Source organism: Nicotiana tabacum, chromosome 7 (genome assembly GCF_000715075.1).
Source record: "Nicotiana tabacum cultivar K326 chromosome 7, ASM71507v2, whole genome shotgun sequence".
NCBI lineage: Eukaryota > Viridiplantae > Streptophyta > Magnoliopsida > Solanales > Solanaceae > Nicotiana > Nicotiana tabacum.
In genome coordinates, this window is record NC_134086.1 from 15,390,264 (window position 1) to 15,402,983 (window position 12,720).

The 12,720-nt window shown below is 36.5% G+C and overlaps 1 protein-coding gene across 2 annotated transcripts; it reads right to left on the reverse strand.

Annotated features, from left to right (window-relative positions):
* Positions 1-533: 533 nt before the first annotated feature.
* Positions 534-12,702, reverse strand: LOC107828630 (phosphatidate cytidylyltransferase 1). 2 transcript variants are annotated; one of them, XM_016655981.2, is made up of 12 exons: positions 12,539-12,702; positions 11,622-11,744; positions 10,608-10,861; positions 6,911-7,062; positions 6,555-6,696; positions 5,951-6,107; positions 4,877-4,924; positions 4,703-4,789; positions 1,393-1,521; positions 1,241-1,297; positions 989-1,072; positions 534-901 (listed from the first exon to the last, which is right to left on the reverse strand). In XM_016655981.2, exons 2-12 carry the CDS (start codon positions 11,688-11,690, stop codon positions 812-814), a joined length of 1,269 nt encoding a protein of 422 aa, XP_016511467.1. In that variant the 5' UTR covers positions 11,691-11,744; positions 12,539-12,702; the 3' UTR covers positions 534-811. The 2 variants fall into 2 exon arrangements, with proteins under 2 accessions (XP_016511467.1, XP_075113070.1); XM_075256969.1 differs by lacking the exon at positions 12,539-12,702 and adding an exon at positions 12,119-12,239.
* Between the last annotated feature and the right edge of the window lie 18 nt (positions 12,703-12,720).

Below are 12,720 nucleotides of genomic sequence, written 5' to 3' on the forward strand. Positions count from 1 at the left end.
ATTGAACAACTTGGTTAGTCATAAATTACTTTAGATCGCTCACAATAATTTTACCGTGAGACAGCACCTCGACAGGGGCGGATCTAGCTTATTACATGTGGGTTCCGTGAACCCAATAGTTTTTTCACATACTCTATATATATTTAAAAATTAATTAAATATCAATACTCATTGTATATTTACTTAAGGTCGCATTAGGAACCCATAAACAATAAATCCCGGATCCGCCTTTGCACAATTATTACATGTGGGTTCGCGTGAACCCAACAACTTTGATGAAATCCCCTATATATATATATTAAAAAAACATTAAATATCAATAAATATTTGGTTGTGAACCTAGTTACTTATTGTATATTTAAGTAAGGTTGCTATAGGAACCCATAAACTTTAAATCCTGAATTCGCCTGTATGAGCAAGAGTCACTACTTCCAATTATTTTGAACCAGAACATGGTGAAGTGACAAAGATAGCACCTGAAAAATTGAATATTATGAAGAACAGTTTTCATAAGCTACAAGAAGCAGAACATGGGAGCTGAATGCATCTTTTGAATCAATCAGTTTTCGTAACAATATCTAGCTTTCTGCAGTTCCATAGATGATGCTTCATCTTGCCTATAATTTGATCAATATAGTAGCAACCCACTGAACTACTAAAGAATATAAGGAGAAAAACAAACCAGCAATACAAAATAGAGAGCGACAGAGAGAGAGGAGGAGGAGGAGGCCGGAGGGTGACAGCACTGTACACTGTGCAAAATGTCAACAGCAGCGACGGTAACAAAAAAGAAAACATATACAATATGTGCTCAGGATTCTCCAAACATTTTCTCCTGGATGATTTGCCCAAGTTTCGAGTACAGATCTCGCTGCTCATCAAAGCTCAGGTTCATTATTATCTGTATTATATAGAGCAAGTATATCAGCTCCAACAGAAATACTTCAACAAGAAATTACATGGAATTCATGTCACTTGAGCCACGTACCTGATCCAAGACCATCTCAATTGACAAGTTCTGAGGCGCCACAAAAGACTGATGATAGATATATGCAAAAACAGCCATCACCATCTGCGTGAACGTACACATAAGAAATATATCACAAACTGATAGTTTGGATTACAACTAGAAAGCACTACTAACAGGCCAGAGTAGGAGAAGTGAAGGAGAAATCTATCGGTCTATGGAAATACTGATCCTACTAACAAGGTATAGAAAGCGACAGTTCATTTAGTTCACCTGACAATCCATTCTATCTGTGATGCCACCATGTCCAGGTATACTATCACCAAAATCCTACAGCACCAAGAGAGAGAGAAGATGATTGCAACATAATAGCAACGATCCCACTAGGGTAACTAAAAAAACAAGACGAAGTAATAACATTGAACCTTAATCTTGAAGGCTCTCTTAAAGCCGCTAGCAAAAAAGCCTCCAAACGGCGCTATGATTGATGCAAACAAGCCAAGCCACAAGGCATGCCATTGCACAGGCAAAACAGAGATCTCTCTCCAAGGAAACTGCGCCAGTAAGAATTAGTGAAGGGTTATGCCAATGCTGGATCAACTAAAAAAGGATTTGAATTGACTTCAGAAAGCTTAATAATAACACAAGCATAACGAAGAAGAGGCAAATAACAGGAAATCTTTTTTTTTTCAAAAAGATGAATTGCCGGATAATCTCATGTCGAGTGTGTAGGACAATCAAAATGAACCATACAACGCCTCTCCAAAAATTACTACTATTTCAAGGCTCAACATTTTAAGATTTTTTTTTTGAGATGGTAACATACCCTTGTGGTCCAGTCCTTCCCCAGACCCCGCGCATAAAGGGAGCTTAGTGCACCGGGCTGCCTTTTTTTTTTTTTTGAGATGGTAACATAAAATCTTAAGAAATTTCAAATCATTCAGAGCATTTGGTTCACATAAAACTAATCTACAGGCTCTGTCATAATATTTTATTAAAAGTTAATATTATAATATTAATTATCACACACCAACATCATGCTAATTACGCTAAATGATAATGTGTACCCACATTAATATTCAAAGTATGTTCAAAAAATTTGACCACCAGTGAGGATGTTCATTGTGGTCAAAATCGTCTAAACAAGTTTTTGCTTCTAAAAATATGACACATGTTTAGTATTCATTCATATACTTCATAGAATTTTTTAAGTTAACAATGTGCACACCACCAACCTTGTTTCAAGCCCTGAACTGATAAAAATTTTAGATCGCAACCTATGTTGCGCGGACTCTCCAAAATGATGCCGCACCCGTGTCGGATCCTCCAAAAATACACTATTTTTGGAGGATCCGACACGCACCCAGTAACATTTCCGGAGAGTCCGAGCAACATAGATCGCAACCTCTTCTGGTTTTTCTTGTAGCCTCTTATATTTTATTTTTTCAACGTTACAAGCTTTTAGATTATTAGATGATTAAAAGTAAAGGTCTCCAAAATAATTATCCATCTGCAACACTCTATCAACAAAATGAACTATCTGCAATGCACCACTCACATTTTTCTCCTTTCCTTTTTTTTTTTTTTTTTGTTGTTGCACCAACCAAATTTTACTAAAGCTAGTTTGCCTCCAATAAATTCACATTTAATTAGCATTCATTTTGATACTCCTATTTTTGATTCTACAGTTTGCCAATAGTAGTAGTTTTATGATCTTCCAGACATTTAGTTGGTTTAGCATACTCTTCCAGAGGAAGGAGTAGCAGTTAAAAAAAGTAATCCATTATTCATATGCTCTTCAATACTTTTATGATGTCTTATTATTCAAACTAAATCATTGGATCAATTTCTATAATAAAAGATTCAACAAGGTGGTGAGAACAGCCATGGTTCTCAACCGATGGTGAAGGGTGATGTCGTGCCATGTTATGAGAGTGTAAAGCATGAAGGGTGATGCCGTGCCATTTTATGAGATTGTAAAGCACAAAGGATGATGCCGTGCCATGTTATGAGAGTGTAAAGCATGAAGGGTGATGTCGTGTCATGTTATGTGAGTGTAAAGCACGAAGGGTGATGTCGTGCCATATCATTTGAAAGTAAAAGCACGAAGGGTGATGTCGTGCCATGTTATGCAAGTGTAAAGCACGAAGGGTGATGCCGTGCCATTTCATTTATATTATCATGCTTTTATATTATCATGAGTTCATGGCACGATGGGTGTTTCCGTGCAGGCGAGGACGAGGGACATGCATTATATTGTGATATCTATTCCTTGTGTATACGTTCATGCCTTTACATTGAGTTGTTATTGTCGTACTTATGGTTCTTATGTGACTTGTCGTTATTGCCCTGTCCTTGTCCTCTATCTTAATTGTTATTGTGTTGCTCAAGCTTTCTACTTGCTAAACTTGCAAACACCATGCCTACTTCCTGCTATTATAATTACATCCATGTCTTTTCTATTTTGTTGCACTTTAGTACAAGTCTTCTACCATGTTAGTCATTCATGCCCCTACTTATTAACTTATAAAGATCATGTGTTCCCTTTTTATTTGTTATATCTATATCTAGGCCTTCCACCATGCTAGTTAGTTGAAGTTTATATTCCTTTTTCCTAATTGCTGTCATTACTCCTATGCCTTCCGCTTAGTCTATTACTGTTTGCCCATATGTATATCCTCGTTCATTGTTGCTACTTGCGTATTTCCTACTTTGTCATTATTGTTATCGGCATTTTTGCCATCCGTTTGATATTGTTATACGCATATTTGGTGATGATGAGATAAATGCACGAAGGGTGTTGTCGTGTCATTGACTTGATATCTGAGTACATTCCTCACGCTATGAAAGTTATGGAGTGACTATCGTGGTTTATTGGTTTTCGCTCTAAGGAAAAGATTGGTCGAGATATTGGAAAATGATAAATTGTGATCTATTTTAGTACTCAGTTATTGCTTTGCATATTCGTTTCGTGTACTCTTTTCTGTTATATCGTAGTAATGTTCTATTGCTAGTTTACGGTACAGGTTTTATCAGTAAGTATCTTTTAACTAAAAAGCCTCATCACTACTTCGACGAGGTTAGACAAGATACTTACTGGGTACATGGGATCGGTTGTACTCATACTACACTTCTGCACCTTGCGTGCAGAAGTGTAAAGTGGAGTTGTTGGTGATGTCGGGAGCCGACTCTGAAGATGTTCGTGCGTTCCGGAACATAGCTGCCACTTGTCCTTGGTAGCTTAAGATTTTGCTAAACTGTTTATGTAACTTTCAAACAGATCGTGTATTTATTTGTACCAGCTTTGTAAATTTCAAATTCTTAGAAGCTCATGATTCGTACTACCAGTCCTTGGGTTAATATGTAAATTTTCACATAATTCTTCACTGTTTTCCTATAATTCTCATTTGGATTATATTGACTGTTAGTTGGCTTACCTAGCTGGTCGAGTTAGGTGTCATCACGACTAGTGATTTTTGGATCGTGACACATATGCTCTTCAATACTTTTATGATGCCTTATTATTCAAACTAAATTATTGGATCAATTTCTATAATAAAAGATTCACACTTTTCAGGTTGCCAAAGGAAAGGCCTAATGGTTGAGGCGTGGGAGTAACAACATGAAGATACAAGGTTTTACCAAAGTCACTAGAATAGTAAATATGAAAGTAGTAACAAAGCAGCAACAAAAAAATAACTTGAAATGTCGAAGTTTTGACGGAAATTCGCTTACCCATGCAGGAAACCACTTTGGTACAGTAAAATAATCTGGTTTAAACAGTAGACCAGGATCACAATCAAGCCACCCAGCTGATAAATCCTGCATTAAACAATTTGGAATTTAAGGTTTCCAAAACAGAGGAGCAAATCTTTCAAGCCAATTGGGAGAGACGTTACCCAACATTACCTTCCTAGGGCATGTTAGCCACCTGAAGCGACCAAATATATTGGCAAGCTGCAAATTAACACACAACAGAAAGTAATTAGCAGAACATAGAAAAAATCATACACCCTTCTTAAATCACTGTTTTGAAGATAAATCTTTAGTAGGTGCGGGAAAAACATGAGAAATGGGAGAGAGTACATAGATAATTTGATGACAACACAATACAAGAGATACAATCCTATGTTATATTTGGAGACTAACAAAATACTAACACGTAACACTATCTTTAACATTGTAACTCATTCACACTAACACGACCCCTCAAAGTCAAGGTGAGAAAACCAGCTTGAGTTAGCTTATTCCAAACATAAATAGAAAATAGTCATCTGCATGGTTGGGGGAAAACTTGCCCGAAAATTCTCAAAATTTTCTAATCACAAGAATGTCGCAGGGAAGTTTGGTCATCAAAATCTCTGTGGAAAAGATGTTGCCATAAGCCCATAACAATAGCCGAAAGGGCTATATAGAGGTTTTGTTGCCGAAACTGTTACCGGAAAGAGACACGTTGCTGCCGGAACAATCACCACAGATAAGGTTGGTGCAGGTCATTGAAAAGAGGCAAAAATATTAAGTGACAGAGTAGAGGAAAAAATCTGACTGAACCAACAATATATCGCCACCCGCCGGTAGGCGGAAGCTACCTATGTCTCTGCCGAGATTGTATGGGCTCTTGATATTATGTGATATAATTAAGAGGAGGGAAAAATAAGTAAAGAGTTTGATGACTAGGCACAAGACACCCTTATATTTAACCGACGAGGGACTAACTTGACAATAATAATTAACAGTTGATGCTAACTCGAATATTAGAACAACTAACACTTGACATTCTAACAGTTGTATAGATATATATTTGCAGAAACCAGAACAAATTTGAGTATAAGAGGTCAGTAGCATATTGTATTAGATAGAGTTTATCTTGATAAGCCGGCATAACAACATACGAATAAGACCAATGTGCACCGTCATCAATTCACAAAATTCTAAACTAGAGACAAATCCATGAATATTTTCCTGAAATAAACAAATACTTACCAGAAAAGCGGAGATAATGGTTGATACTGATGCCCCAATAAAGCCCTCCCAAGTTTTCTTGGGGGACAACTTGATCAAAGGAGTTCTTCCAAAGAAGAATCCAAAAATATAAGCAGTTATATCATTGATGACAATGAGTGATGCTGGAAGAAGGAACCTGCATTATAGAAAACCTTTGTTTCAAGTTCTATATCCATGTCAATTTTTGTTGCATTATTTCAACTTAACATCTCAAAAAAAAGGGGGGGGGAGGGGGGGGGGAGAAGCAGAAGAAGTTCCATATTCCTATTAAATTTAGTTTTTCAGAAAGAAGAAAAAAAGATAGACTAATTTAACTTTGCAGTAAGAGCAGGTGGTATAATGTGTCAGTTCCAAAAACGTAAAAGAAGCCCTCTATCTTGCCATTAATGCATGCTTAGGAAAGAAAATAAAACCTGAAGTTGGTCCAAATGATTACTTGCCAAAGAGGATATAACAATTAGAAGAAGCGGAGGGAAGGGTAGAGGCTTCAAAGAACAGTTTCAGCAGTAAAATCCCGACAAGTGAAGACTAATGAAACAGAACATCTGTTCAAAATGGAAGAAATAGATTTAAGCTGTCTTACCAGAAAATTCCCTCGAAAATATTGGCTACAGTGAAAGAGGACTGAGTAAACACTACAATGAGAATCATATGAGTCCAAGCGTACTGGCCAAATTGATACTTGTACCTCTTCTTCTTCAATGTCAATATGAACCACATAAAGCCTGATTTCAAATGAGGGGGAAAACAGTAAAACTCAACCAGCAGAAAAGGTAGTAATCCAGCAGTCAGTATCAAAAAGTCATTCATATTATGAGAAAATAAGGCAACAGTATACAGAACAATTTGTGATTTGATATGCCTTGGGTGTTCTTAAATGGAAAAGTGATTGTCGACATTGCAACATTGAATGAGTACGATAAAATAGCCCCTACAAACCTGCGATATAAAAGAAATAACACGTCACCATGTGATACTTGATAAATCTGCTGACAAGCTTGTATAAAAATTTGTCAGAAGTAACCGTGTTGACTAGCCTCTGGCTCAGGATGCGTCCGTATACAAACAGCATTGCTGTAAAGAAAAAGTGCCTGGAAAGAACAATATAATAAGCAAAAACAGAAAAGAGAACCTGTAAGCACTAAGATATTGCGTCAATCTTGTAATATAAATTCCCAAGCTTCTCAAACTCAATCTACATTCTGCAGATATATATCACTTGTGAAGGGACTCAACAGAGGCAACCGTGAGCTCAAGTGATGCAAAGGCAACAGTAGATTTGCTTATCTAGTTTCCATAGCCTGACAGCTTGGAGGTTTCAGTCTGTGTATCACAGGCCAACTAAAATAGTCCCAAGTCCACACATGAACCAGATTAGCTAAACCAATATCAAGTAATTTCGAGAATTCCCTCTTTGTTCAAAATATACCAAACCTAGACCAGATACGGGTTCAAATTCCACTTGGATCAGGTCCATCACGTGCAAGTCTGCACTTTGGACCTCACCAGAGCTGGAGGCATATAATGTGGGTGACTTACTATCCAAGATAGCCATTCCGCGTGCTTCACCAAAGTTAGGCTTCACGTGCTTCACCCCTAAGGGTTGTTTCGTATGATGTATAAGGAAAAAAAGCATGGTATAACTTTATCCAATGTTTGGCTTATATTTTGAATCATGTATGACTAATCCTTGTATAACTTAATACACCAATTGGTATATTATTTTATACCACCAACAGCATGGAATAACTAATCTATGTATAACTTATATATGGATAAAGCACCAAAAGGACAAAATTATCCTTGTCTTTTTCCTAGAAGCAATGAAGGCCAAGCATCCAAGGGTATAATTGTAAACTCATTGCTTTTTTATTCAAAAAATAAACAAATATTTTAAATGATATCTTCTATATCCAAATTTAGTGCAATGAATAGAACACCCATTAAGAAATAGTCCATGTATTACTAATCCCTACATAACTAATCCACGCACTATAATCCATGTATAACTTATCTTTGTACCAAATGACCGCAGTATAGGATGGGCTTGGCGCTGAACCTGGCTTTGGACATACTATACTGACCACTTTGTACTCCGATTAAGATTTTCTTTTTCCAAGTGCTATCATTGGGAAGCTGCTACACCTTTTCAATTTTTGAATTTTTTGACCCGTTAAACACGTCTCCCCTCCCCCTCCATTTTGTAATAACCAATGTGGAAAAGAGAATTGGCCTACAGCTATTCATCATCTTCAAGGGTACGGTGTTATGTCATAGATACCAGACTTCCCGGCATTCTGGCTGCATAGTGAAAATCTCCGACAACAACTTACCAATGTTGTTAATCAACCCAAATTGGAACCTCGTATATCAATTCCTCAACTTCTATTTCAAATCTTGCCGGGCACCAGTTATCTAGATGCAGCATCCAACTCCCACATCTGCCAGAAGAGTCACCAGTTGTTCCAAAACTTCATCTAACCAAAGATGAAGAGGTAGTCCCTAAGAGTCTAACCCAGGTGTAGTAGGAGTTCATCTGTTCCCCTAATATCCTACAATGGGACGAGGAAATAGCTGTCACAGAAGAGGAGGGCATGGATATTTTTTTTTGATGGCACGACCAATCAAAATGGGAACAGAGTAGGGGAAGAACCAGTTCACTGATAGCTTGGGTTCTCCCAGGTGGCATTCACACACCTTAATATTTTCTGCTTTTAGTCTTAACGAAATTTGAACAGAAGAACATTCTGTTCATATCTGACACATAAACTCCTACTAAAAAACTTTCATGTCCGTTAGGCTCGTTTCCAAATTTTCGAGTAAGATGGAATATCTGATGTAACATCATCAAATACTCCATTGGGCACCTTCAAAAGAAGAATCTACCGGTTTTAGAGAATCCTCCTCGACCAAAAAACATTTCGAGTCCATTTTTACCTTCAGCGTCGTGTCAAGGTATTTCTCCATCTTTGCCACTTTAGGATAGCTTTCAGATGCAGGGATTTTGTTGGAAGGAAGATCAGCCAGACGTACCCTTTTGTACATCCAAATTCAAGAAAGCTGCATTAAGGAAAATTTGGGATGATAGTCACAATTCTCATTTTCCCTTCAGTCGCAACTATTCGAAGGGATCTATCGAACTTATTGAAGCTTTAGAATAAGCAGTACTCATAGCTGGTCTTATTTCCTACATCTTCTGCATAACTCTCCTGTGGCCTCAAGTTCACAGACTGACTATTCTGTATTTTAATAATTGATAGTCTTTGCCAATAGACCTCCCAAACAATCCATATGATTCCTTTCTACCTCAAATAAGTTACTTTCTCCATTCTGAACTTTGTGTTTAGTTTCAATTTAATCACCTTTTACGCCACTATATTCAAAATTTTAATTATAGGATGATTAAGTTGAAACAGAACCTTTCGTGGCCTTCCCCGAACTTCACATCGACTTCTCAAAAAGTTCACTCTTTCCGTTAAATTAAGTTTCAAATATTCACTAACTAGCTATCATCCTAAAATACAACATTGGTTCTTGGCCAACAATATATCTGGGAAGCACAAATCCATCAATATCTTGAATTGAGTTCTCGAGAAAATGGACAAAAATTGGCAAACTAGAAATAGCAGTATATATCCTTAGGGGGAAGAGCCACTCTTAAATATTGTTCCTGATGCTATTCAAACCAGCAGCATGTTCCTCTTTCCAGCAGTGGTGTCAATCTTAACGTGTATTCACAAGATGAGAAGAGATATCCTATGGAATAAAGCAAACAGGGCAACTCTCGATGGCTGGGGAAAATGCTATCAGAAACAGGAAGAATGGGGGTGTTGGGATTAAGAACTTGAAGTCCCATAATGAAAGTCTTCTTTTAAAATGGTATTGGAAATTCAACAAGGATAAGAGCATATGGGGAAGATTGTTGGCTGAAAATCTCACTTTGGATAATCCTCGGTTTACCAAAGAATCAACCGAACCTCATGGAATTTGGAAGCATATGCATTCTTATGGAGGCAACTTCACTGAAAATTATGGTTTTCTACTTGGCAATGGCAGGAAAATTAGATTTTGGGAGGATGCTTGGTTGAGTCTCTCATCTCTCAAAGCACAGTTTTCAGGATTTCTTCTCTTCACAACGCCATGATAGCTTATTTTTCCACTTCACTAGGATTATCTTTTCCTCTGGAGGAACTTAAATGATTAGGAAGTACAAAAGGACATGTGATTTGTTAACATTGATCAGCAACTTCGCTCTAGGTCAACAGAAATCCGATTCCTTCATTTGGAGAGGACAACAGTCTTTTTTCTGTGAAATCTTGTTACATACTCTTTATTTCTCACGACAACAGTGGTACTTTTCCATCAAAGAGTGTCCGGCATAATAATGCCCCTCTGAAAGTCTCATGTTTCTCTTGGCCAGCGGCTAGGGAGGCATGCCTCACCCAGAACAACCTTCACAAAAGAGGCTTTCAGATTTGCAGTCAATGTCCTTTATGTGACAACCACTCTGAAAATGCCATTCACCTTTTTCTTCAATGCAAACTCACTTTTCGGTAAAATAAATTGCCTTTAGAAGAAGTCCAATGGCAAAAGAAAATTTATCAGGAAAGTAAAATAAAAGAATGATATTGCTCACCAATTTAATAGCCTGAAACCAGGAAGTTGCTTGTCTTCATGCGCTTTCCTAAGTAGATTGAACAACTCCTTTGCCATGAAAATTTGTATAACTACTATCATAGCCCAAATATAAAGATGACCCATGTAAATGACGAAAGCAAAACCACCAATCATCCAGAGAGTTGAATATAGACGGATCAACATTGATCTATACTTGCTCCGATCGTCAACAAGCAAATGGGCTCCATTTGCTTTGACAACCTCCTGAGGAACCTGAAATTTCAGGAAGAGGGAGAAAAAGAACTTCAGCAACAACTTCAGACACGTAGCATCTACAAGATTCCGAAAACCAAAATCTAGAATTTTCTAGTCGCAAAATTGAATAAGCAATAAATAATAGGAGTACTACTTATCAAAAAAAATAAGGAATCCCCCTTTTCCAGTTTATATGACAAGACATTCCAAATTGTTTCACACCATCATACTGATAACGTTATTCTACCATCGATACCACTTTCACGATCTTCAAGAGTTGAAACATATTTAATTATTCAAATTTTAAATGTTAATGTGATGTTTTCCTATCAAACAACTTTTTTTTATCACCGAGAAATCTGTCTGGAGCTGACCCTTTGGTCCGAGCCTACGAAACTGGGGGATGATGGACCTGCCCCTCTACCTGTCTCCACTTAAATACCTGAGTTAGTTCCCTTAGTGCGGGGCTCAAATCTGACTATCAAACAATTTTGAACCACTACTTCATTAAATTTTTTTCACTACCACTAATACAATATGAAAATCAAATTAACATCTTAAACTATATATTCAGTCCATACTATCATATAAGATGGAACAGAGACAGTAATACACTGCTTTTGTCAAAAGGCACATTAACTCTCAATGTCATTCCGTTATTCATCTATACTCTTTCATTCTTAAATTATAGCGATTAAAATCGACTAAGAGCGACCAGAAAAAAAAAATTAGAAAATGCAGCCAGTCACTAAAAAAATTGAAACAAAAGGAAAGTCACCTCATTTGATCCTCTGCGACGACGTAGTCGTGGCGTTCCAGGGGTACCAGAATTACTATCCTTTTGCATTGCTTCAATATCAAATCCTTACTCCACTACTAATGCATGAATACTTACAACCACCTAGAAAATTTCAAAAATAAATAAATAGAAGCTAAAGTAGCTAAAAAGAGCCAAAACAATACTCCCTCTGGTTCACAATAAGTGTCCAATTTGCTTTTTCATTTTGGTTCAAAATAAGTGTCCAGTTATGTAATCAAAAAAGAATTCAATTTGTTTTTACAAAATAACCCCTATGTACATATCCCTAAAAAGTTTTCTTACTCCTCACATTAAATGTTTAATTAGGGGTAGTTTAGTCATAGTAGGTATTTTTGTATAGAATTTAGTATTTTCTTAATGGGCGTGCTAAAAGCAAATTGGACATTTATTGTGAACCGGAGGGAGTAGAATTTAACAGAGACTAATAATGTTCATATTAAATTTATGATACTCACCTAGCTCAAAGATACAAATACATACAACATAATTTCAGTAACACCATTTCAGTAAACATTGGCATCTTATGAAAAGTGAAAAGTTCAAACCTTTATAAACCCCACATAAGAAACACAACTAAAAATTGCAATAATTCATAACCCTAACCAAGAAAAGTAGGGGGAAAAACTCAAACATAGCCAAAAAAAAAATTGTATCTTGATTGAACAAACCAACAATTTAGACAGTTTCAATCAAGAAATAACAACAAAATACTATTTTGCTAAAAGGGTCTTCTTCAACCAAACTCCAAAAACGAAACAAACTTAAATTCTTTTAAATTAAATAAGTTCAAAAAAATAAACAGTCAGTGGAAAAATAGCACAGCCTATTAAAATTTAAACATATTGTGTAGAGAGGAGAAATTAAAGAGATTATACCTGTGTTTGTGGGAGCAAAAATATGAACAGCTTTTTTGGTTAAATTTGGAGGGTAAATTTTTTGGAATTATAACAGGAGAATTGAAATTTAGATTTTCGATAAATATAAACAAGCTCTTGAATGTTCCTGATTATATGGGGCTTACAAACTATACTCCGTACTTAACAATTTATTAATTAAA

What these genes read in the sequence shown, in the direction of transcription:
- LOC107828630 (XM_016655981.2), bottom strand. Translation starts at nt 11,690, where the DNA reads ATGCAAAAGGATAGTAATTCTGGTACCCCTGGAACGCCACGACTACGT. An exon ending in TTATTTCTTTTATATCGCAG is followed by an intron (nt 6,697 to 6,910) that starts GTTTGTAGGGGC and finishes ATTTGAAATCAG; the next exon opens with GCTTTATGTGGTTCATATTG. An exon ending in TTGAGATGGTCTTGGATCAG is followed by an intron (nt 902 to 988) that starts GTACGTGGCTCA and finishes TATATAATACAG; the next exon opens with ATAATAATGAACCTGAGCTT.